Genomic DNA, 23195 nt, shown 5'->3' with positions numbered 1-23195 from the left:
CAAATGAAATAAAACCATTACCATTATACCATATAAGGTAGAGAATGTTGACACTTTAGGTGCGCTCACCTGTGATTGTCACATGGAGAGTGAGGACGGCCACGCTCCTCATGATGGAACTGCTCACGTTCTGCAAACAAGCAGATAGATAAGATCTTTTGAATGCAATAATCATTTTCTTTTTTTTTTTTTTTTTTTGTCCCGTGCAGCCATTGGGGCAGATAGTATTGTTGATCTAAATGCCCTTACATGCTAAACAGATTTGCTCTGTGTCAGGAAAGGTGTAGGCTACAACTTCCCTGTACCATGAAATTTTATTCATAATCATTTTCAATTCTATAGAAAACTCGGAAGACGACGATTTGTGAGTGCACGGTACATGTCGGACATCATGCAGCTCCACTCCATGACGCTAGCAGCACCCTGGTAAGACCTCATTATCATGTACATTTCTAGTAAATCTTTACTGACTACTCATAGGCCTAAATACGCAAAAAAATATATATTTTGGTATTGTTTTACCCACATGGAATATGACGTTACGGTCCGCTAAAATAACAAAAACAGCAGGGGAATCTGGTTTGTGTTCACCCCAATTAAGGTGCAACAGTTAACCTCTTTCCATGAGCGTCTGACCTCCCGCCATGATGGATGGACGCTCGCCCGAGTTAAGTGTCAAAGCAACCTGCTTTCAATCAAGATGGCTTTTCCTGCATAAATAAAATTATTTGTCGTTATTATTTGAGGTGTGCTCCTCCGTGTCTCTGGAGGACTTTGATGCCTGGCTGCACCGGGACAGAGCGCCAATGTCTGCCTCCTTTTTTTTTTGTTTGCGCCTCATCAGAGTCCTTGCACACATACAAACGGGTGACTGTGTGCAGCTCTGCCCGTAACAATGGCGCATCCGAGCTATTCCAGCGTCACACTGAGCCATTAATTAATGGGTGGGGGGTGTAAACAAAAGAGAAAATTCAAGGCATTCACGTAAAAACGGCTGACGCCAGGAGCCTCCGTGAAAAGGCTTCATGGACATCCTTCTCTGTCCTCGATTCATGAGCTACGTTCAGACTTTTGAGGTCTATTGAGGTGATTCATGATGACCACCAACATAACCTCAGCATGGAGCACTCACAATTCCAAAGTGTGAAGTCGGAGAAGGCGGAAAAAAAAAAAATAAAAAAACAGGACGGGGGAGGGGGGGTTTGTTGATGTGTTTGGATTCAAGGCCTGCACAACATAAGACGTCTGGAAGCAGTTAAGGATGGATCTGTGCAAGGATATACGCAGGAGGGTGGGAAAGGGAGAGAAGGCGTAAGAGGGAGCCTTGGGAAGAGCGAGGGTGGAGGAGGAAGCGAGGGAGGGACCCAATGGAAGAATTGGGAAATATATCTGGCCTGCTGATGTTGATCAAATATTTATTTTAATCATTAAGGCAGTAAAAGCTATTTAAAGGTCCTATAATGAAGTATCGGGCTGCATGGCGGTCGAGTGGTTAGCGCGCAGACCTCACAGCTAGGAGACCAGGGTTCAATTCCACCCTCGGCCATTGGCCATTGGATTTTCTTTGGTTACTCCGGTTTCCTCCCACATTCCAAAAACATGCTAGGTTAATTAGCGACTCCAAATTGTCCATAGGTATGAATGTGAGTGTGAATGGTTGTTTGTCTATATGTGTCCTGTGATTGGCTGGCTGGCCACCAGTCCAGAGTGTACCCCGCTTCTCGTCCAGCACCACCCGTGACCCTCGTGAGGATAATCGCTAGAAAATGAATGAGTTCTCCTATTTTGTGTGGAAGTGGTAACTTTTTGGCTCCTTATTTTGTCTTTCCCCACCCTCGGCCATCTCTGCGTGGAGATATTGACTGCTGCTTTTGGCACTTCCGTCCCCCCGAAATAAGATCGTGAGCTGCTCCAAAAACCCCACCGGTCCATTTCCTCCCCCGCCTTCTGCTTCTCATAAAAATAGGTGAAAGAGTGAAAAAGCAACATGAGCACGTCCTGTATGCCAGGGAATGCCTTTGCTGTAATATACCCCCCTCCCCCCCCCAAAAAAAGAAAAACACTCACATATACACACAAATAAACCCCCACCCCCCCTCTTTTTGTCACTGCTTCACTTTCCCACACTATTCGTCTAGAACTTTCCCAGGACCGCTGATACACTTGGGACCCCGCTGGCCATACGGTCGCACTCGCTCTCTTGGGGAGCGGAGGGGGGGGGGGTAGCAGCGGGAGTTGGTTGGTCCACTCTGGGAGTTGTGCACCCGGCGTGGTGACAGCGCCACGTGACAACAAGCTCACGGCGAGTGGCGCTAGTAAATCAAGACAGGTGACGCCAACGGCTGAGCCGCTTTAAGGCCCTCAGTGATGAAATATGGCGGCTTTGCAGCTTCATATAGTTCTGGACTTTAGACTGTATTGGCTTTATGATCATATAAAAAAGATGATCTCATGAAGCACCGGTTATTTGTTATGGGTAGAAGAAGACAAATCCGGAGATTGACATCATTTTAAAAATGTCAAACAGGTCATTTAGTGTCCCACCCCTTCTTGGCAGAAGTCTTTGTCATTCAGCTAAACCAATCACGGTCGAGTGGTTAGCGCGCAGACCTCACAGCTAGGAGACCAGGGTTCAATTCCACCCTCGGCCATCTCTGTGTGGAGTTTGCATGTTCTCCTCGTGAATGCGTGGGTTTTCTCCGGGTACTCCGGTTTCCTCCCACATTCCAAAAACATGCTAGGTTAATTAGCGGCTCCAAATTGTCCATAGGTATGAATGTGAGTGTGAATGGTTGTTTGTCTATATGTGTCCTGTGATTGGCTGGCCACCAGTCCAGGGTGTACCCCGCCTCTCGCCCAAAGACAGCTGGGATAGGCTCCAGCACCCCCGTGACCCTTGTGAGGATAAGCGGTAGAGAATGAATGAATGAGTTCTCCTCCTATTTTGTGTGGAAGTGGTAACTTTTTGGCTTCTTATTTTGTCTTTCCCCACCCTCGGCCATCTCTGAGCGGTGTTTGCATGTTCTCCCCGGGTACTCCGTTTTCCTCTTACATTCCAAAAACATGCTAGGTTAATTAGCGACTCCAAATTGTCCATAGGTATGAATGTGAGTGTGAATGGTTGTTTGTCTATATGTGTCCTGTGATTGGCTGGCTGGCCACCAGTCCAGGGTGTACCCCGCCTCTCGCCCAAAGACAGCTGGGATAGGCTCCAGCACCCCCGTGACCCTTGTGAGGATAAGCGGTAGAGAATGAATGAATGAGTTCTCCTCCTATTTTGTGTGGAAGTGGTAACTTTTTGGCTTCTTATTTTGTCTTTCCCCACCCTCGGCCATCTCTGTGTGGAGTTAGCATGTTCTCCCCGGGTACTCCGGTTTCCTTCCACATTCCAAAAACATGCTAGGTTAATTAGCGACTCCAAATTGTCCATCGGTATGAATGTGAGTGTGAATGGTTGTTTGTCTATATGTGCCCTGTGATTGGCTGGCCACCAGTCCAGGGCGACCCTTGTGAGGATAAGTGGTAGAAAATGAATGAATGAACCCATCACATGTGACAACATGCTGTTGCTTTATCATGGCGCCGCTTATGTGCGATATGCATGTCTTGAAGATAGGAGCAGTGCATTGTGGGTCTTGCTTCCAAGAAGCGGGTTTGGCTGGGTGATAAACATGGAGGTTTGTCACGTCTGTCAAGGTCGCGGAATGAATCCTTCAATAAAAATGTAGTTAGCTTTGGACGGGTGGATGTTTGTTTTTTGGAGATTGTCACTTCCTGTGCGCATACACATCTGCGTGTGTGTGTGTGTGATGTGGTCCTTCCCATAAACTGCGTAGCTCCCGGTGTCGTTCTTCCCAGTCTGGAGCGGCGTGCCGTCATGTTTTCCGTGCGGCATGTTTGTAAAAGCTGTCCTTTGCTGCGTGTCTACTGGTGGCATCATCTGCCATCTTGTCCTGTCGTCTCCCTGAGTTTCTGCTCTGTGGTCTTGGCGGTTTTGCCGTCTCACTGATGCATCACAGGCGGGACACCCACACAAGGTTAGGGAAGGTTCCCGGACAGGAAGTCGGAATCCTCCAGCTGTGGTTCACAAGCCGTTTTTGGACCTTTTTCTCTCACTTCTCAATAAATCAACTGCTCTCCCAAACAGTTTGATTTAGTGGCAACTGTTTGTGTTAGACTCCATTAGGAAAGGTGTACTTAATAATCTGGCAAGAGTGTGACAAGCGAACTATTCTATTTTTAAAGTGCAATATCACCCCCCCCCCCCCAGTGGGACACGCTCACACAAAACATTTGGCAGAAAATATGATTGGCCAAGTCGTTCCCACCTCATCACACGCTTCCCTATCATTGCCAGATGTTGCAATCAAACACGCGGCTACAGTGTGTCGAGATAAACCCAGAGGCGGGATTACAAGTCACTGGGGGGGGGACGTGGGATTGAACCCGTGTGGGCCGACTGCAAGCTCTCCTCCTTAACCGGCGACACTTTGAGTGTAGCTGCTGTTGTTTATGGAGAGCGGGAAGGGTCAATCTGTCACTGAATTCCCAGCGTCTCTGGGAAAAGCCGTGTATCGGGATAACGGTTCATGCGTCCTGGCGATTGTTGGAGCATCGTTTACGTTAACAATTGGGAAGCCTATACCCGGAGTACCCGGGGAGAACATGCTAACTCCACACAGAGATGGCCGAGGGTGGGGAAAGACAAAATAAGAAGCCAAAAAGTTACCACTTCCACACAAAATAGGAGGAGAACTCATTCATTCATTTTCTACCGCTTATCTTCACAAGGGTCGTGAGGGTGCTGGAGCCTATCCCAGCTGTCTTCAGGTCGAGAGGCGGGGTACACCCTGGACTGGTGGCCAGCCAATCACAGGGCACATATACTAGACAAACAACCATTCACACTCACATTCATACCTATGGACAATTTGGAGTCGCCAATTAAATTAACCTAGCATGTTTTTGGAATGTGGGAGGAAACCGGCGTACCCGGAGAAAACCCACACATGCACGGGGAGAACATGCAAACTCCACACAGAGATGGCTGAGGGAGACAAAAGACAAAATAAGAAGCCAAAAAGTTACCACTTCCACACAAAATAGGAGGAGAACTCATTCGTTCATTCATTTTCTAACACTTATCCTTATAAGGATAGTGCTGGAGGGGGTGCTGGAGCCTATCCCAGCTGTCTTCAGGTCGAGAGGCGGGGTACGCCCTGGACTGGTGGCCAGCCAATCACAGGGCACATATAGACAAACAACCATTCACACTCACATTCATACCTATGGACAATTTGGAGCCGCTAATTAACCTAGCATGTTTTTGGAATTTGGGAGGAAACCGGAGTACCCGGGAGAAAACCCACGCATGCACGGGTAGAACAAACTCCACACTCGGATTTGAACTTGGTTCTACTAGCTGTGAGGTCTGCGCGCTAACCACTCGACCGCCGTGCAGCCCAATATGCGAGTTAAAAACATGTTTTTATTTTATGGACACCGCACAGGGGGGGCGAGTGCAGGATATTTAACCAAACAGACAATCAATGTTGTGCATTTTGCTGAGTCGGTGACTTAGTGGTGCGGGTCAGGTGGTTTGCATGAAACCAAACACTGAAATGTAAGCAAAGTAAAAATCCAAACTGAATCAGCAAAAAATCAGCTTGTCATTTAAGAGCGTCGATGTCAAAGTTGCACGGTCGGATTGCGGATTATAAAAATAAAAGCGAAAAAGGCAGCTCGAGGACACAGTGACTGTGCGAGCAAAGGTTTGATTCCTTTCAAAGCGTAGCTATAAATGATCTGCGGCGACGTTAACGAGCTCCTGACCTCACCGGTGGAAGAGAAATGACAGCTTTTGGATGTGGCTGCCGTTTGATGGCTTTAATGAACTTAATTCTCCGCTCATTTGTGGTGGAACCTACACAAGAGGAAACACATGAAGGCACCATGAACTAGAACATGTGTTTGATTCCACTCGTGTACACGTTCCGCTTTTTCCCCAAGCAGTAAATCCACATAACTGAAACTATTTCAACTCATACGGAGATAGAAAGGATATCAAATATTATTGGGATGGTGGGAGCCCCCCCTCGTAGCCCGCCTCATGAGAAACGGAGGAGGCCTACACACACTTCCAGGTCCCTGAGCTCTTCCACACCCCCCCCTCCTCCCTCACAAAGAAACAGAAACAGCTGAACACAATTAAAGCCAACTGGTTTTAAGTCCCACTCTTTTCCCTTCTTAAACGGCACCAGCTTGAACGAAGCGAAGGGGCGGACAAGAAGGACCCTGAGTGATCGTTTGCACTATTAGTGATCGTTTGCACTATTAGTGCACGTTTGCTCCAAAATGGAATCAGTCACATTAACGGTGTTAAAGTAGCTGACATGTTGTTTTGTTTTTTAACTATAGTCAAATCATCATGACTGGTTCAAGACTCTTCATCTTTATATTTAGCAAATTTATTTTATTTGTTAATTTATTTTATTAATTTTTTATAATTTTTTTTGAAAGTTTTTTAATTTTTTGTCATGTCAACTGCGAGGTGATATGAGCATCCAATGCCATAATGGGTACCATAGTGTCAATATAGTGATATATATAGCACATCATGACTGGTTCAAGACTCTTCATCCTTATATTTAGCAAATTTATTTTATTTATGAATTTATTTTATTAATTTTTTATTATTATTATTTTTTATTTTTATGAGCATCCAGTGACATAATGTGTACCATAGTAAGTGTCAATATAGTGCTATATATATATAGCACATCATCACTGGTTCAAGACTCTTTATCCTTATATTTAGCAATGTTTTTTAATTTATTAATTTATTTTTTAATTTTTTTTAAATTAATTTTTTATTTTTTTTAATTTTTTGATCACATTAAGTACAAGGTAATATGAGCATCCAATGCCATAATGGGTACCATAGTAAGTGTCAATATAGTGATATATATAGTACATCATGACTGGTTCAAGACTCTTCATCCTTATATTTAGCAAATTTATTTTATTTATTAATTTATTTTATTAATTTTTATTTTTTTTTATTTTTAAATTGTTTAAATTTTTAAATTTTTAAAATTTTTTGGTCACATTAAGTACAAGGTGATATGAGCATCCAATGCCATAATGGGTACCATAGTAAGTGTCAATATAGTGATATATATAGCACATCATGACTGGTTCAAGACTCTTCATCCTTGTATTTAGCAAACATCAACTGCTTGTATTGTTTCTTGAATTGGCTCATCGTCGGATGACGTCTTCATATGAAAATATTAAAAAAACAAAGAAAAAGTCCATGATTTCCTACAGGAAGTCAAGCGCTGTCAAAGAATGTAAGGCTTGTTACGCCCCACTTAGTCGCCCATACAGACAACCATGTGCGAACATGCTGCTTTCTTTGTACTTTCATTATGTACCCCCCCCCCTTTACTCAAATCCCTCCCCAAAAGTCCAGTATAACTCATAAAGAAAGTATTTCCTCCACGCGGCGTCCTGCAGGAGTGGCCGCGCTGGGCCGAGATGAGGAGCAGCTGCCTTGTCAGCTCTGCGTTGATGCGGTGGGAGGGGGGGGGAAAAACACGGCGGACGCCAGATGGACGTTGCGTTTTAGGCGCGCGGGGTAATGCCGTATCGCAACACTTAGTGCTCTTCATTGAAGATAGCGTCCATATATAAGTCTCTCTTAAGTGCAGCATTAAAGAAGCGGTGACTAATTGAAGCTCCGTTCAGAAGTAGTGATGAATAATGAATCAGCCAATCAGACCGAACGAGTCACCTGCTGCTGCTTTTCATCAGAAATCACACAAAAATATCACTTGACGGAGTTGTGTACTTTACATGCTAGTTTCCGTTAGCGTGTCCGACTCGGGAAGGGTGTTTTGAAACAGCCCTCAGCGAGCTGCTATGTTTTGTGCACCGTCATAATGCGAAGCACATTTTCTTAAGAGTGGCGAACATGTGGCGAGCGGCGAGAGCCAGGAAACAGCTGATGGCGGCGGATTAGGCCTGGACTGCATCAGAGGAGCTCGAACATACCGCGGGCCTGATGATGCACACGGCAAACATCGTGTTGTTCGACTTTGCTTCTTTTTAGTGTCGGAAAAGTGCAGTGAAATTTCAGGGGTCAAACGACATTGCTTGACCTTCAGTTTGTTAAAAAATGTTCCCATGAGAAAATCATTACTAATCGTTACTAATAGTCCGTTCCAGGGTCAAGCTCTCACCCTTATAAAACTTTTATTCACTGTTCAGGATATGTTTTCAGTCAAGTGAGTGATGGATATCCCCTGAGAGGCGCTAGAAGACTCAAGAGATGAAACAGCTTGAGAAAAATAAAGAAAAACTATTTCTCCAACTTGCTAAGCTAACTTTTAGTTGTTACAAACATCAGGAAGTTTAATAACATACTAATGAGGAAATGTTCAGGCAGTTTAACTAGCCTGGTGTACAGGAAGTTTTTGTAAACAATAGCCGTATTAGCCGTATTAGCCGTATTAGCCGTATTAGCCGTATCCGTGTTGTGCACTTTAGTTTTTTGGGTTTTTTTTAAGTCAAGTGAGTGGTGGATCTCCCCTGAGAGGTGCTACAAGACTGAAGAGGAGATGAAACAGCTTGAGAAAAATAAAGAAAAAATATTTCTCCAACCTGCTAAGCTAACTTTTAGTTGTTACAAACATCAGGAAGTTTAATAACATACTAATGAGGAAATGTTCAGGCAGTTTTTTGTAGTTTGTAGTTTCTGTAGCCGTATTAGCCGTATCCGTGTTGTACACATTTGTTTTTTTTGTTTTTTTAGTAAGTAAATAAAAATCAGTTAACATCCGTTTTGGTTATAGTCACCTTGTAGAACAAATGCATGATGCTAACCAAGGTTCTGATGTATTCTTCTCTTTTCGCATTTTTCTTCGAATGGTCATCATTTGGATGTATTTAGATACATTTGGAATTGTTTATGGAATGTAAAACTATAAATAAAGAAATTTAGATTTATAAGTAAATTTTAAAAAATTATTTAGTTCACATCTGTTTTGGTTATCGTCAGACCTTGTTGAACAAATGAATGATGCTAACCAAGGTTCTGATGTATTCTTCTCTTTTCGCATTTTTCTTCGAATGGTCGTCATTTCTATGTATTTATCGAATGTAAAACTATAAATAAAGAAATTTAGATTTATAAGTAAATTTTAAAAAATTATTCAGTTAGCATCCGTTTTGGTTATAGTCAGACCTTGTAGAAGAAATGAATGAATGAAGAAATAAAGAAATTTAGATTTATAAGTAAATTTTAAAAAATTATTCAGTTAGCATCTGTTTTGGTTATAGTCAGACCTTGTTGAACAAATGAATGATGCTAACCAAGGTTCTGATGCATTCTTCTCTTTTTGCATTTTTCTTCAAAGTACATACTTTAGGTATACTTTAGTTGCTGAAATGAGTTATTATAAAGTACGCTGTGGTATCGGTTGATGTGAGGATGTCTTGGGTGATATCATCAATCGGTCAATAAGCGTCCCAAAAAGCCAAAGAATAAGTCACTGTCCACTTTCCAGGTACGATATTTTTGTGGTCAAATTCCACATTGTATGAAGTGGGCGACGTTCCAGTTGTACTGTAATACCGTTGATGGCAAAAGTATGACATGCATGCAGTTTTCCGACAGCTCATCTGTAACAGCAGCACTAGAAAATGCCAGAACCAAAAATATCCCAAGGGCTGTCTCCGATCAAGAGCCAGGGATCATCCAAAGGAAATTCCAAACGTAGAAACGCAGAGGAGACATGCCAGCCTGATGAATCCTCGGCATCATATCGGGAATAGTCATCAGGACAGACAAGATGGATGTGCTGTTTACTGACCCGAGTATGCGGCCGCCACACATGGCGTGCTGCGTTCAGGTGCACAACATCTGCTGGGTGGCAGTAGAGAAAAAAGAATATGCGTGGCGTGTGTGTGTGTGTCCGAGGCCATGAAACGACTGAAATATTACTCCCTTTAGGTTTGAGAGCAGGGTAGGGTCAAAGTGTGAGACCTCAGGTGCAGCAGCTTGAGAAAAAGAAAGAAAACTTATTTTTCCAAGCAGCTGTGTTAAGACAAAACACTTTTTTTTTTGGAACTTTTTCCGGACTTTCTGTCACTTTTTCTCACAGCCTGAGGAAAGCGATAACGGTAAACAAAACGCTTTACAGCAGGGGTCTCAAATTCAATTTACTTGGGGGGCCACTGGAGCTCGGGTCTGGGCGAGACTGGGCCACATCAGGTCCCCCCCCCCAAAAAAATGCAGTTATTAAAAACAAAAAAATTAAAAAAAACTTCGCTTTGGTTCCAATTTTCTACAATAAAAGCTCTGATAAAACATTCCACTGTTCTTAAATATCTTAATTTTTATTTTTCTACACAAAATAAGATGAAAAATAAATAAACAAATCAAGAATAAAGAAAATCAATCAGTAATAAATAAATATAATAATTAATAAAAACTTAAGAAACCACATATAGTTGGGTAGACAAATTATTTTTTTCAGATTAAAATGAACAAAGCATTATTAGAGCCCTGTAGACATGACAAAACACGACTATAGTCACATTTATACTCTTTTTATTTACAACATATTGCGCAACTGCAGGGTCTTGAGACACATGCTAACTCGCAAACTAGAGAGCTAGCCACCTAAATGGTAGCCTTCGAGTTATTTCCTTTAAACTTAAATCGCCAAAAACTTACCACTTCCACACGGATAGGGAGGATAACTATTAACAGTTATTTAACCTTTAACATGAACATGAATCAAACGTAATTTTTTCTGGGTACATGATACCATACAGCATCCATATCAAACTTGCGCGGCCCGCACTAACATTAAACTTTCATTTCAAGGCTGGGGCCTCAAACTAGTGTCCTGTGGGCCACATTTGGCCCGCGGGCTGCGTGTTTGAGACCCCTGATTTACAACATATTGCGCAACTGCAGGGTCTTGAGACACATGCTAACTCACAAACTAGAGCGCTAGTTATTTGCTTTAAACTTAAATAGCCAAAAAACTTACCACTTCCACACGGATAGGGAGGATAACTATTAACAGTTATTTAACCTTTAACATGAACATGAATCAAACGTAATAATTTTTTCTGGGTACATGATATCATACAGCATCCATATCAAACTTAAATTAAACTTTCATATCAAGACGGGGGCCTCAAACTAGTGTCCTGTGGGCCACAACGCGTGTTTGAGACCCCTGCTATACAGCAACAACACAAAAGTGTCCCGGATTCGTGCGCCCACAGGACGCCTTGTCAAACATCTCCTCTCAGCGAGAACACAAACATTGTAAAAGCGGTTCCCCACTAAAAGGGGGGCGTCCATGTAAAGAGATGCAAGTCCCCGGCATGTTGGTGTTTGAACAGGTTGCATTGCAGTTCCCGTTCAAATACCCGTTGGTGGGACGTCGCTAACACCTAGCATGCATCATCAGCAGACAACAACAGTGACACATCGGTACTTACCTTAAGGAGCCCGAAAACACAGATGAGCCTCCTTGTCTTCCTTCTTCTCTTCTATGTATCCAGAAGTCGTCCCTTACTCCTCCTCCTCCTCCTTCTCCTCTTGAAACCAGAGTAGAGATCTCAAGCTGCTCCTCTCTACGGGGGCTGCTGCCTCGGATGAGGAGAAGCTTCAGATGTTCTAAGTCTGAGTGGCTGTGAGGTTAATCTCCACTGTCCCGGGAGCCCGCTTGGAGGATGGATGTCCTCTGAAGCGGGCTGTTTGGACAGTCAAATCACAGCACCGCGGGACCGGGGGGGGGGTTTTTTGGGCGACTCCTCTTCTCTCCTCTGTCACAAAGAGTTTGAGAAAATGTTCTGAATGGAGACGCACACATAACACTCTCTTTCCCACACAGAGGAGAGAGTGGCAGTGGTCCGGACCTGCTGGAGCTGGAAGCTACAGGGGAGGGGGGGTGGCGGGGGGAGGGAACTGCCAGGGGTGGGAGTCACGCTAGAAGAGAGAGGGAAGTTTTAAAAAAGAGTTAAAAAAAAAAAAAAACAGACTGGATTCTGTGCAATACCCAGAGGTCTCCAAGCTGTGGTCATTTGTTTTCAGTGAGGAGAAGGGGACAGTCTCAGTTGGCAACAACAATCTGGACCGCATCAAGCCCTCCATAAAACAACAAACAATGAAAAGGAGAGAGAGAGCGAAGGGGGGGGGGGTTAGGCAGGCAAGAGGAGTGAGAAAAAAAAAAGTATTGGCAGACTTTTTCGTGGCCTGCTTGGGAAACAAACAGGGAAGTCTCGGTTTCACGGGATAATAACCTCTTACAAAACAACCCCCCCCTTTCTACCCCCCCTCTGTCATTTCAATAAATGAGAACTGAAGGGCAGAACACTTCAATCACATGTTATGAGCAATGACGTGTTCAAACACCATGTAATTGTATGGAGAGAAATTTGTGTCTGGCATTTCCGAGCATACTTTAAATGCAGCACATTGTACTTATATGTACTTATTACTGTGTTATATTTGGTAATGGTTTAATTTCATTTGAACATGCATCAGATTACAATTGAATGCATCACATAATCAGTTCACAGTTCCACATGTCCAAAAGGAGTAGGAAGAAGCAAAGCTTATTAAATCCTACCCCTCCATCTGGTACTTTTACAATCAGTAACTGTTACATTTGTTCACTTCCTGCTTTCCTAATACAGTTAATTTTTTTTAAAAACATTTTTTTTTAATTTTGACATTTTTTTTATTTTTAAAAGGTTTAAAAAATTTTAACATTTAAAAAAATATATTTTTTATTTTATTTTTGTCTTTTGTCTTTTTTCTAACAAGGAAACATTCCTATATGGAGACGTGTTTGTGAGTTGGAGATACATCCAGTAGATCTTGTGCACACACAGATGGCCAAGGGTGGGGAAAGACAAAATAAGAAGCCAAAAAGTTACCACTTCCACACTAAATAGGAGGATAACTGATTCATTCATTCATTTTCTACCGTTTATCCTCATAAGGGTCGCTGGAGCCTATCCCAGCTGTCTTCGGGCAAGAGGCACGGGGTACACCCTGGACTGGTGGCCAGCCAATCACAGGGCACATATAGACAAACAACCATTCACACTCACATTCATACCTATGGACAATTTGGAGTCGCTAATTAACCTAGCATGTTTTTGGAATGTGGGAGGAAACCGGAGTACCCGGAGAAAACCCACGCATGCACGGGGAGAACATGCAAACTCCACACAGAGATGGCCGAGGGTGGAATTGAACCCTGGTCTCCTAGCTGTGAGGTCTGCTCGCTAACCACTCGTCCGCCGTGTCACCTATTTTTGTTCATATTTTAATAACGGTGTTCATATGTTTCAGTTTGTCTGATCAATGATGTAAACCGAGGTTCTACTGTGTCCAAATAACTACTGTCGAGGGGGGGGGGGGCAACTAAATTGGACAGAAACCATGTTGTCCTCTAATTGGGACGTCCTTGCTGGGATTAATCAGAGAGCGTGCAATTCACCCGTCATTATACGGGAGGGGAACAACACAGCACTCACATTGTAATTCTTTCTAAATATATATATACATATATATATATATATATACATATGTAATTAGCAACCCCCCCTCCCCTTCTAAAGCCACTATTTAACCTCCATGAATGTGGTAGTTAGCGTGTGTGTGCGAGAGCCATTAAAAGGAGGCCACGGGAGATAAAAGGTGATCGGCGGCAGCAATGGCGGCCATGACATGCGCTCCTATCCAAACACTGCACGGCAACTGGAGATAAGACACGCCAGGAGCCGTTAGCGGGCACAAGCAAGCAGGAAGTGTTGAGTTTGGGCGCCGGTATTCAAGCCATCCCATTGGCTTCAGAGTGGCTTTTGTTCTTCATTGCTGCTGAAACTGTTAGCTTGTGTTTTCAGGTAAAAGTAGACATGATCTTATTTGACCTCCCCGAGTTTCCCTGGGGGCCCCCGGAATCTCGGGAGGGGGTGAAGGCAGCGTGAACCCAAAGTCACCTCTGACGCTTAAAGATGGATGGATGGAAACAATGGTAGATGTATAGTCAGTTCAGTTAGCGTCATATTCATGTGACGCGCACGATGTAAATGGCCACTATAATAATATTTATCATATAATAATTAATTATATAAAATTATATAATTATATAATAATTATATAATTATATTATAATTATATAATAATCATAATATATTATAAAATTAAGTCATCATTATCATCAACACAGGCCACTACTGTGGCTGTACTCCAAAATTCCCAATCCCCGATGTCACTTCCTGTCCATAAGTCCGGAAGACATTGGCTGTGTTGTAAAACCGAATACTTACCTAGTACTCATACTAACTTTTTGAGTATGCGAGAAGTTCCCGGATGCGTACTGCATTCACCAGAACGAGATCAGTCCAAACGGCGGTGTCAAGCAGGATATATTGCTAGTTCACTTCTTGTTTTCAAAGTAAAAGCACTGATTTATCACTGTTTTTTTTTGTATGAGAAAAGTAAGGGGGTGTTTTATTTTTGTGAAAATAACCAGAAGTGCTAGCTTAAATTTTGCCGAATTCGTCTGAACGAAATTATACTCCTATCTCCATCGAGTACTAATTCATGGCACAATATGGCCGCCTTCAGCCTGTTGTTATTTCATGAAACACTTCCAATAATGTCTGACAACGCGAATGGATAAACATATTGCGTGTACTGATATATACATTATAATCCAAGGCACTGTCTTGTTAATGTATACATGAAGCACTTAACGTCTGCAGGTACTCCAATGCGGACTTGATGGTGGAGGACCACACTGCAGGCTTCCTGCCCTCCATCCCACACATGCTAGCTCTTAGCTTTACTGAAAAGCAGCACACAAACCTCTCATTGCTATTAACACATGCTATCATCATATCATAAGTTACTGACATGGTTGCTTTACATGCTAATAGTGGCTGAAAAAATCTGATTTAAATGGCGGCTTTATACTGGCTGTGGATGGAGAGATTGTTCTCTGAGGTTCAGCTGTAGTCCCGGACTTCAAGAAGTAGTTTGCTGCCCTCTTCTGGTCAATATAAGCATAACATTTGTAAATAAACACCGTATCTTCTTTTAACCCAGTTGTGAACTCCAGAGGTGTAATTCCCGGATCATGCAGCAGAGGGCGGTAAAGCCTGTTAAGCCAATAATGTGAGTCAAGAAGAAGATTTTCAGGAAGTGTTTACAAGGTTCCTACATAGATTAAATGATAACATAAATACAGAATAATAATAATAAGTGTTCATCTTATTGCAACAATGTTGAGATGAACGGTACTAAATGCTAGTACCGAGTACTTTGATCCTTTAGACAGCTCCACAAACGTGTGTTATTGCATTTGGCTGCCGTTTGAATGCTGGAGTGATACACAAACCTCCCGCTAGAGGGCGGCCGTGCTCAAACTAGGCTTAAATGATACACGCTTCTCTCTAGGCTCAAACTAATCAAAAGGTTCCCTGCTCAAGCCAGCCAAACAAGCTAGCATGCTAAAAATAAGCTTCGTATACGGCTTGCATACATTTAGAAGTATTTCTGCCGTGCATGCAAACTGCAGTTTATGATGGTGACACTTTAACTCCAGCCACAATAAAAAGGCTCGCTGGAGGCCATTATCAGCAACACTATGGCCTGTCATTTTACTTTCACTCTGTTCCAGACCTATTGCCCTGAATAAAACTCTAATCACTTCCTCCACCGGTGGAACAAGTCATACAAACGACATGACACCCACATGCACCCACTCGGCACAACATTAGCATCGTAATCACAATATTCATATTAGGGGTAGCCGATATTGGCTTTTTTTTGCTGAAAACTGATATCAGCCGATATCAGCTGATACCAATATGTGTAACATGGGATATTTCTAGGATATTTCATATTCTTTAGGGGCCTCCAAACCTTTTCCAACGAGAGCCACGTGCTAACAATGAAAAGAAAAACACTGAGTATGGATATGTATTTTCAAATACTTCAGCTTTCAGTTTCCTGTTGTAATATTATGACTTTATTCCCATCATATTTGGACTTCATTCCCATCATTTTATGACTTTTTCACAAATCCGATTTTCCAAAAATTACAATTGTATTTTGTTTGGCTTGTTTCTCATAATATATATATATATATATATATATATATATATATATATATATATATATAGTTTTTTGTCTTCTTGTAGCATGTCATATTAGTAGCATGGACTCGGAATATTAATTTAAAAAATGTTATATTTTAAATAATATATATACATATAATATATAATATATATACAACATATATAATATATATGGTTTTAAATATATCTATATATTACATATATTAGATATATAATTAAATATATATATTTTAAAAATAAATATTGTATATATATATTTTTTTGTCTTATTGTAGCATGTCATATTAGTAGCATGGACTTGAAATATTAATTTAAAAAATTGTAATATAAAATATATATCTAAAAAATATATAATATATATGTTTTTAAAATATATATATTATATAAATTCATATATATTTATATATATAATATATATTTTATATATATTATTATTTTATATTACAACAATTTTGTTAAATTAATATTTCAAGTCCATGCTACTAATATGACATGCTACAATAAGACTTATAAAAGTACAGCTATTTTTTTCTCCACTTCTGTTGTTGTTTTTTTTTTTTTACTTTTCCAACCATTCCAACTTTCTTCTTTTATTTTTCTTCTTTTTTTAAATTTATTATCGGAATTCTGACATTTTTGCCATAATATTTTGACTTTCTAAAAATTACAACTTTGTTGTTTTTTTCTCAAAATATTGCAACTTTTTTGTAAAAATTCGTTTTTTCTGTAGTATGTCATTGATATGCTATTAATGATTATTATTATAAATTACTATTTAATATTTTACATTAGAACCAGCTCTACCACCCCAATCATAAACCTTTTGGAAATAAACGTACCACATGGATAGCGGCGGTGCAGGTGTACCTAATGTTACGGCCGGTAAGTGCATGTGACCCGGTCCACATGACTGGCGGTGAGCAGATTGCAGGTCAATGCACTCGCATCGCTCGGTAGAGCTGACCAGGTGAGTCTCAGGTAAGGTAAGTGACGTCATCCTCGGACCTTTGAACTCCTGGGTTGTAAATCTATAAAGGTGTGTACCTGCTCCTCAGGTAGCCGGCCCAGTGTGTGTGTGTGTGTGTGTGTGTGTGCGCAGGCCGCCAGGAGCGAAAACAAGAAGAGTTGCCGGGAATAAAGACGGAAAATGCTCCAGGAGGTTTAAGCGGTTCACTTGAGGAAATCCGGGATGTACCCCAACTCCCAGCCGGCCAGACACCCGGCCCAGACGCTGCCCATCAACGGCCAGTTCATGGCGCCCTCGTATGACTTTGCCGCTTACCATCACATGCCGCCAGTCGCCGACCCGTCGGGAAGTGCCTGGAACAGCCTTTACCGTGAGGATTACTCCTACAGCTTCCCGGGTCCCGGACCCGCCGCCGGGCAGGTGAACTTCGCCGCCGCCGAGCTGAGCGGCACGCCCACCGCCACTGGAGGAGGGGGAGGAGGAGGAGGAGGCCTCACCCCCTACAACCTTTTCTCCAGTCAGGACCCCTTCTGCTCCCGGAGGAGACCCCTGGAGCACGTCAAGCCTTCCGCACCGCCGGGTGAGACCATTTATCAGTCTTTTTATGCTTCAGGTAGCGCGCAGACCTCACAGCTAGGAGACCCGAGTTCAATTCCACCCGCTGGCATCTCTATAATATCATCAGGATGCAAAATTATGGCAAATAAATAAGGTGAGAAGCACATTTTAGGAGTTAAGTTAATGCAGGGCTGCACGGCGAACAAGTGGTTAGCAAGCACGCCTCACAGCTAAGAGACCCGAGTTCAATTCCACCCTCAAAATTAGGGGGTGGGGGGCAAATAAAGAAGGTGAGAAGCAAATTTTAGGAGTTAAGTTATATGCAGTGCTGCACGGTGGACAAGTGGTTAGCAAGCACGCCTCACAGCTAGGAGACCCAAGTTCAATTCCACCCACTGGCATCTCTATAATATCATCAGGATGCAAAATTATAAGAAAAATTTATAAGACGTTAGCAAAAATGTCAATTTGTATCAGAAAAGGGCTGCACAGTGGTCATGTGGTTAGCGCAGCTAGGAGACCCGAGTTCAATTCCAACCTCGGCCATCTCTGTATGGAGTTTGCATGTTCTTCCCGTGCATGCGTGGGTTTTTTTTCCGGGTACTCCGGTTTCCTCCCACATTCCAAAAACATGCTAGGTTAATTAGCGACTCCAAATTGTCCATAGGTATGAATGTGAGTGTGAATGGTTGTTTGACTATATGTGCCCTGTGATTGGCTGGCCACCAGTCCAGGGTGTACCCCGCCTCTCGCCCTGAAGACAGCTGGGATAGGCTCCAGCAACCTTTGCGACCCTTGTGAGAATAAGCGGTAGAAAATGAATGAATGAATCCTCCTATTTTGTGTGGAAGTGGTAAATATTTATTTCATAACATTTCACAACTTCATTACAGCTCTGTATTAAAAATACAGCTAAATACACACGCAAGTAGTACTTGGTGTGAAAGGTTCTATGTAAACCATCACCACCGTAGCGTTGGTGGTATTTGCCAGCTGTTGCTAGGCAGAATTCATGGAGTCGGACAATTGAACCATCAGAAGCAGATGCACTTTCGTCACTCTCTCGCTCTCACACGCAGCAATTTGTGCAATAAAAAAAAAAGCTGTACCTGTCGTACATATTTTCAATACATGAGGTACCACAAGTTGTCCATGTTGAGGAGGTTTAAAAAAACTTTATTTACAGTTCTTTATTTCCAGGCATGGGGGGGGGCAGATATGGTGTGTGTGGCGAGAGGGGGTGCGGGCCCCCCACTCAGATTATTATTGTACTACATTCACCATTATAATTTTTTTATATATATATATATTGTATATACATTTGTTTATATTTTTATATATTCTTTTTTATAATTTTATATATTTTTTTATATATTTTAAAAATATTTTTATATATTTTTAAAAATATTTTTATATATATTTTTTATTTTTAAATATTTTTGTATATGTTATATATTATATATTTTTTTATATTTTCTATTTTAGTTCATACTTTGATCATTTGTCCATTTGTATTTTTGAAAATGCTTAATTTTGGCCAAATATCATCATGTATTCATTCAGTTATTTTTGAAAAAAACTTATTATTATTAATATGGTAATATAATCAAAGAGTGTAGTCGTATCAGAAAGCATCAAATGATGTCATGACCGTAGTTAATGAGGCTTGAACCTACCTAACCCCGAACCGCCACTCATTAGTTCCTCGTTAGTTCCTCAGTAACTACTGTACAACTACAGTGGGGACATTAGTATGGTTAATGGTGGTCACATGACCCTTACCAACATACATACACACACATAGTTAAGTCATACTGTCTCCACGCACACACATCCATCAACCTTTTTAGCCTCTCCCTTCCGCAAGCCTGCGTGGGATGTCGGTGCAAAGCTAACAAAAGAGGCGCTGGACGCCGCCGAAGAGGGTGGGGACGACTCGCTGAGATAGTGCCGCTTAGGGAACACTGAACCCCGAGTGCGACCCCCCCGCCCCTCGCGTACCCGTCACACAAGATTTCCCGATCAATGACTGGCTCGCCCTTTGCTGTGAATGTGAGCGTGTGTCAATGAATAGCTTCCTGTGTAAACACCAACGTCACCGATAAGGAAAAAGCATTGGAGAGTCTTTACATTAGATATAGTTGCTTTGATTAATAGAGCTGATGGCTCTTTAAGTGGCGCCTGAACTTGAACGTGGCACCAGACGCTCTAAATAGTCTGCAAAAACATGTGACTCATTGCAGTCGACGGCGCTTTCAATTCTCTTTCGTTTCCTGTACAGAAGTAAACATATCCCATGATCCTTTTAATACGCTTTTATAACCATATTCTATTTTTTATACATTTATATTATTCATTTTCTACCGCTTATCCTCACGAGGGTCGCGGGGATGCTGGAGCCTATCCCAGCTGTCTTCGGGCGAGAGGCGGGGTACACCCTGGACTGGTCCCCAGCCAAATCAGAGGGCACATATAGACAAACAACCATTCACACTCACATTCATACCTATGGACAATTTGGAGTCGCTAATTAACCTAGCATGTTTTTGGAATGTGGGAGGAAACCGGAATACTCGGAGAAAACCCACACATGCACGGGGAGAACATGCAAACTCCACACAGGGATGGCCGAGGACAAAATAAGAAGCCAAAAAGTTACCACTTCCACACAAAATAGGAGGAGAACTCATTCATTCATTCATTCATTTTCTACCGCTTATCCTCACGAGGGTCGCGAGAAGTGCTGGAGCCTATCCCAGCTGTCTCCGGGCGAGAGGCCAGCCAATCACAGGGCACATATAGACAAACAACCATTCACACTCACATTCATACCTCTGGACAATTTGGAGTCGCTAATTAACCTAGCATGTTTTTGGAATGTGGGAGGAAACCGGAATACTCGGAGAAAACCCACACATGCACGGGGAGAACATGCAAACTCCACACAGGGATGGCCAAGGACAAAATAAGAAGCCAAAAAGTTACCACTTCCACACAAAATAGGAGGAGAACTCAGTCATTCATTTTCTAACGCTTATCCTCACGAGGGTCGCGAGAAGTGCTGGAGCCTATCCCAGCTGTCTTCGGGCGAGAGGCGGGGTACACCCTGGACCGGTCCCCAGCCAATCACAGGGCACATATAGACAAACAACCATTCACACTCACATTCATACCTATGGACAATTTGGAGTCGCTAATTAACCTAACCACAGAGATGGCCGAGGTTGGAATTGAACTCGGGTCTCCAAGCTGCGCTAACCACTTGAACACCGTGCAGCCCTTTTCTGATACAAACTGACATTTTCGCTAATTTCTTATTAATTTTTCCCATAATTTTGCATCCTGATGATATTATAGAGATGCCAGTGGGTGGAATTGAACTTGGGTCTCCTAGCTGTGAGGCATGCTTGAAAACCACGTGTCCACCGTGCAGCACTGCATATAACTTAACTTCTAAAATTTGCTTCTCACCTTCTTTATTTGCCCCCGCCCCTCCCCAAACTAGCATGTTTTTGGAATGTGGGAGGAAACCGGAGTACCCGGAGAAAACCCACACATGCACGGGGAGAACATGCAAACTCCACACAGAGATGGCCGAGGGTGGGGAAAGACAAAATAAGAAGCCAAAAAGTTACCACTTCCACACAAAATAGGAGGAGAACTCATTCATTCATTCATTTTCTACCGATTATCCTCACGAGGGTCGCGAGAATTGCTGGAGCCTATCCCAGCTGTCTTCAGTTGAGAGGCGGGGTACACCCTGGACTGGTGGCCAGCCAATCACAGGGCACATATAGACAAACAACCATTCACACTCACATTCATAACCGGGCTGGTTTTTTTTCCTCTTCCAGGCGGGAAGACTCGTACCAAGGACAAGTACAGAGTGGTGTACACGGACCACCAGCGCCAGGAGTTGGAGACGGAGTTTCAGTTCAATCGCTACATCACAATGAGACGCAAGTCCGAACTCTCCGTGGCGCTGAGCCTCTCCGAAAGACAGGTGAGGTACCAGGACTCATAATACAACCGAGTACTACTTTGAATGCATATACTTTTATCTTTTTCATGTAAATTAAATTAAAATTAGATAAAAATATCTTAATGGGTCAAATATTATAATCTGGGCTGGATTATGGCACAAAAGTGTGTTCTGTGTCCAGGTGAAGATCTGGTTTCAGAACCGACGTGCCAAAGAACGGAAGATAAACAGGAAGAAGCTCCAGGATTCCCAGCAGCCCTCCACGTCCAGCACCACCCCGCCCGTCCCCACCGGATCCACCGACGGCCACAACGCAACCAGCCCCGGTAGCCACATTCTCTCCAATGCCATATCAGAATACAAAATGGAGTTCATATAACAGGGGGGGGGGGGAAGGAAGTATCTGTCAGCATTTCACAATAAGGGCATTAGTCTGAAATGAACTATTTCTGACAACTTTTAATCTGTGAATATATGAAAGTACTTAATAATTAATCGAGAAATGGTTTGCGAAAGAACAAGAATATTGAGTAGTTAGGATTTGTATATAAATTCCGATATTTTCATGTGTATGAAATGCGAATATGTGCCGTTTTCACATTTTTTTTCCAGTTTATTATGCTCAAAAATGTAACTTAATGTGAATTGCACTTCCTGGTAAGAGTACAGGGTCTCGTTATATTACTAACAGAACACATACTCGTGTATAAGCGAGTAAAATACTATTTTTAGATACTTGAAAGTGATACTTTTTAGAGAAATTTCCCGACTAAGAAAAGACAACCAAAGCGATGTAGAAAATGTCGTGTTAAAGCCCCCTCCGAAAAAGAAACACAACATTATACAATATGTCAGCACAATTTTTATATTTTGCTCGGTAATATGAGAATTTTTTTTTTTTTTTTTTTTTTTTTTGCGGGTGTGAATTTATCTAAGATGACATGAAGGGGGAAAACATGGAGAAGTAAAAAAACACGCAGACAGCAGCCACATCCTGACTAGCAAGCCGCCCATTGCTCAACAGCTTGACTCATGAACCGCTGCCCTTTACACCTCCACACACACACACACACACACACACACACACACACACACACACACACACACTGAATTCCCGATTCAGCAGCTGCAGGATTTTACGGAAAAAAAACAAAAAAAAAAAACACAAGTCACTGCCCTTCAAGCGTTTATTGAAGGAACGCTAGCTTGTTTACAAAGTTACTACACCCGGACCATCACCACAATCTTCCATCCAGCGTCATCTTTCCGTTCAAAAAGAGGAAGATGGACGTTTAAAAACTTTGCACCCGCATCTGTCTGTCTATCTTCTCCATTCGACTTACCAAAAAAGGGTTTACACGTTGAAATGTTTTGCTTTTGTTAATAAAATGAGTTTTCCCCGAGCAGTCATGGAGTCATGGAGGTTTAGTCTACTGGTCTTTATTAAAGAAGTTTTAAAGAAGTTATTAAAATACACGAGGACAGATGTCCTGTTTAAAAGATCAT

At 42.3% G+C, this 23195-nt stretch overlaps 2 protein-coding genes across 4 annotated transcripts in view; one reads left to right on the top strand and one right to left on the bottom strand.

The window, feature by feature from the left end:
* Nucleotides 1-11916, bottom strand: part of pdgfrb (platelet-derived growth factor receptor, beta polypeptide) — a 29842-nt gene extending 17926 nt beyond the window's left edge. Inside the window, exons 1-2 of one of the 2 annotated variants that reach the window (XM_058063446.2) lie at nucleotides 11524-11916; nucleotides 70-130 (exon numbers count right to left, since the gene is read on the bottom strand). In XM_058063446.2, coding sequence (XP_057919429.2) covers nucleotides 70-112 — 43 coding nt within the window. In that variant the 5' untranslated portion in view covers nucleotides 113-130; nucleotides 11524-11916. Of the gene's footprint in view, nucleotides 1-69; nucleotides 959-11523 lie in introns of those variants that run through there. The other variant, XM_078788239.1, reaches the window with a different exon arrangement.
* LOC131110393 (homeobox protein CHOX-CAD-like) lies at nucleotides 343-23195 on the top strand. 2 transcript variants are annotated; one of them, XM_078788243.1, is made up of 4 exons: nucleotides 343-426; nucleotides 17282-17729; nucleotides 21562-21710; nucleotides 21871-23195. In XM_078788243.1, the coding sequence occupies exons 2-4, from the start codon at nucleotides 17372-17374 to the stop codon at nucleotides 22066-22068; spliced, it is 705 nt and encodes a 234-aa protein (XP_078644369.1). In that variant the 5' UTR covers nucleotides 343-426; nucleotides 17282-17371; the 3' UTR covers nucleotides 22069-23195. The 2 variants fall into 2 exon arrangements, with proteins under 2 accessions (XP_078644369.1, XP_078644368.1); XM_078788242.1 differs by having other exon boundaries at nucleotides 16975-17729.

The sequence above is a fragment of the Doryrhamphus excisus genome, linkage group LG22, assembly GCF_037039965.1.
Source record: "Doryrhamphus excisus strain RoL-2023G ecotype Guam linkage group LG22, RoL_Dexc_Guam_v1.1, whole genome shotgun sequence".
NCBI lineage: Eukaryota > Metazoa > Chordata > Actinopteri > Syngnathiformes > Syngnathidae > Doryrhamphus > Doryrhamphus excisus.
This window is presented reverse-complemented; position numbering and strand designations above follow the sequence as displayed.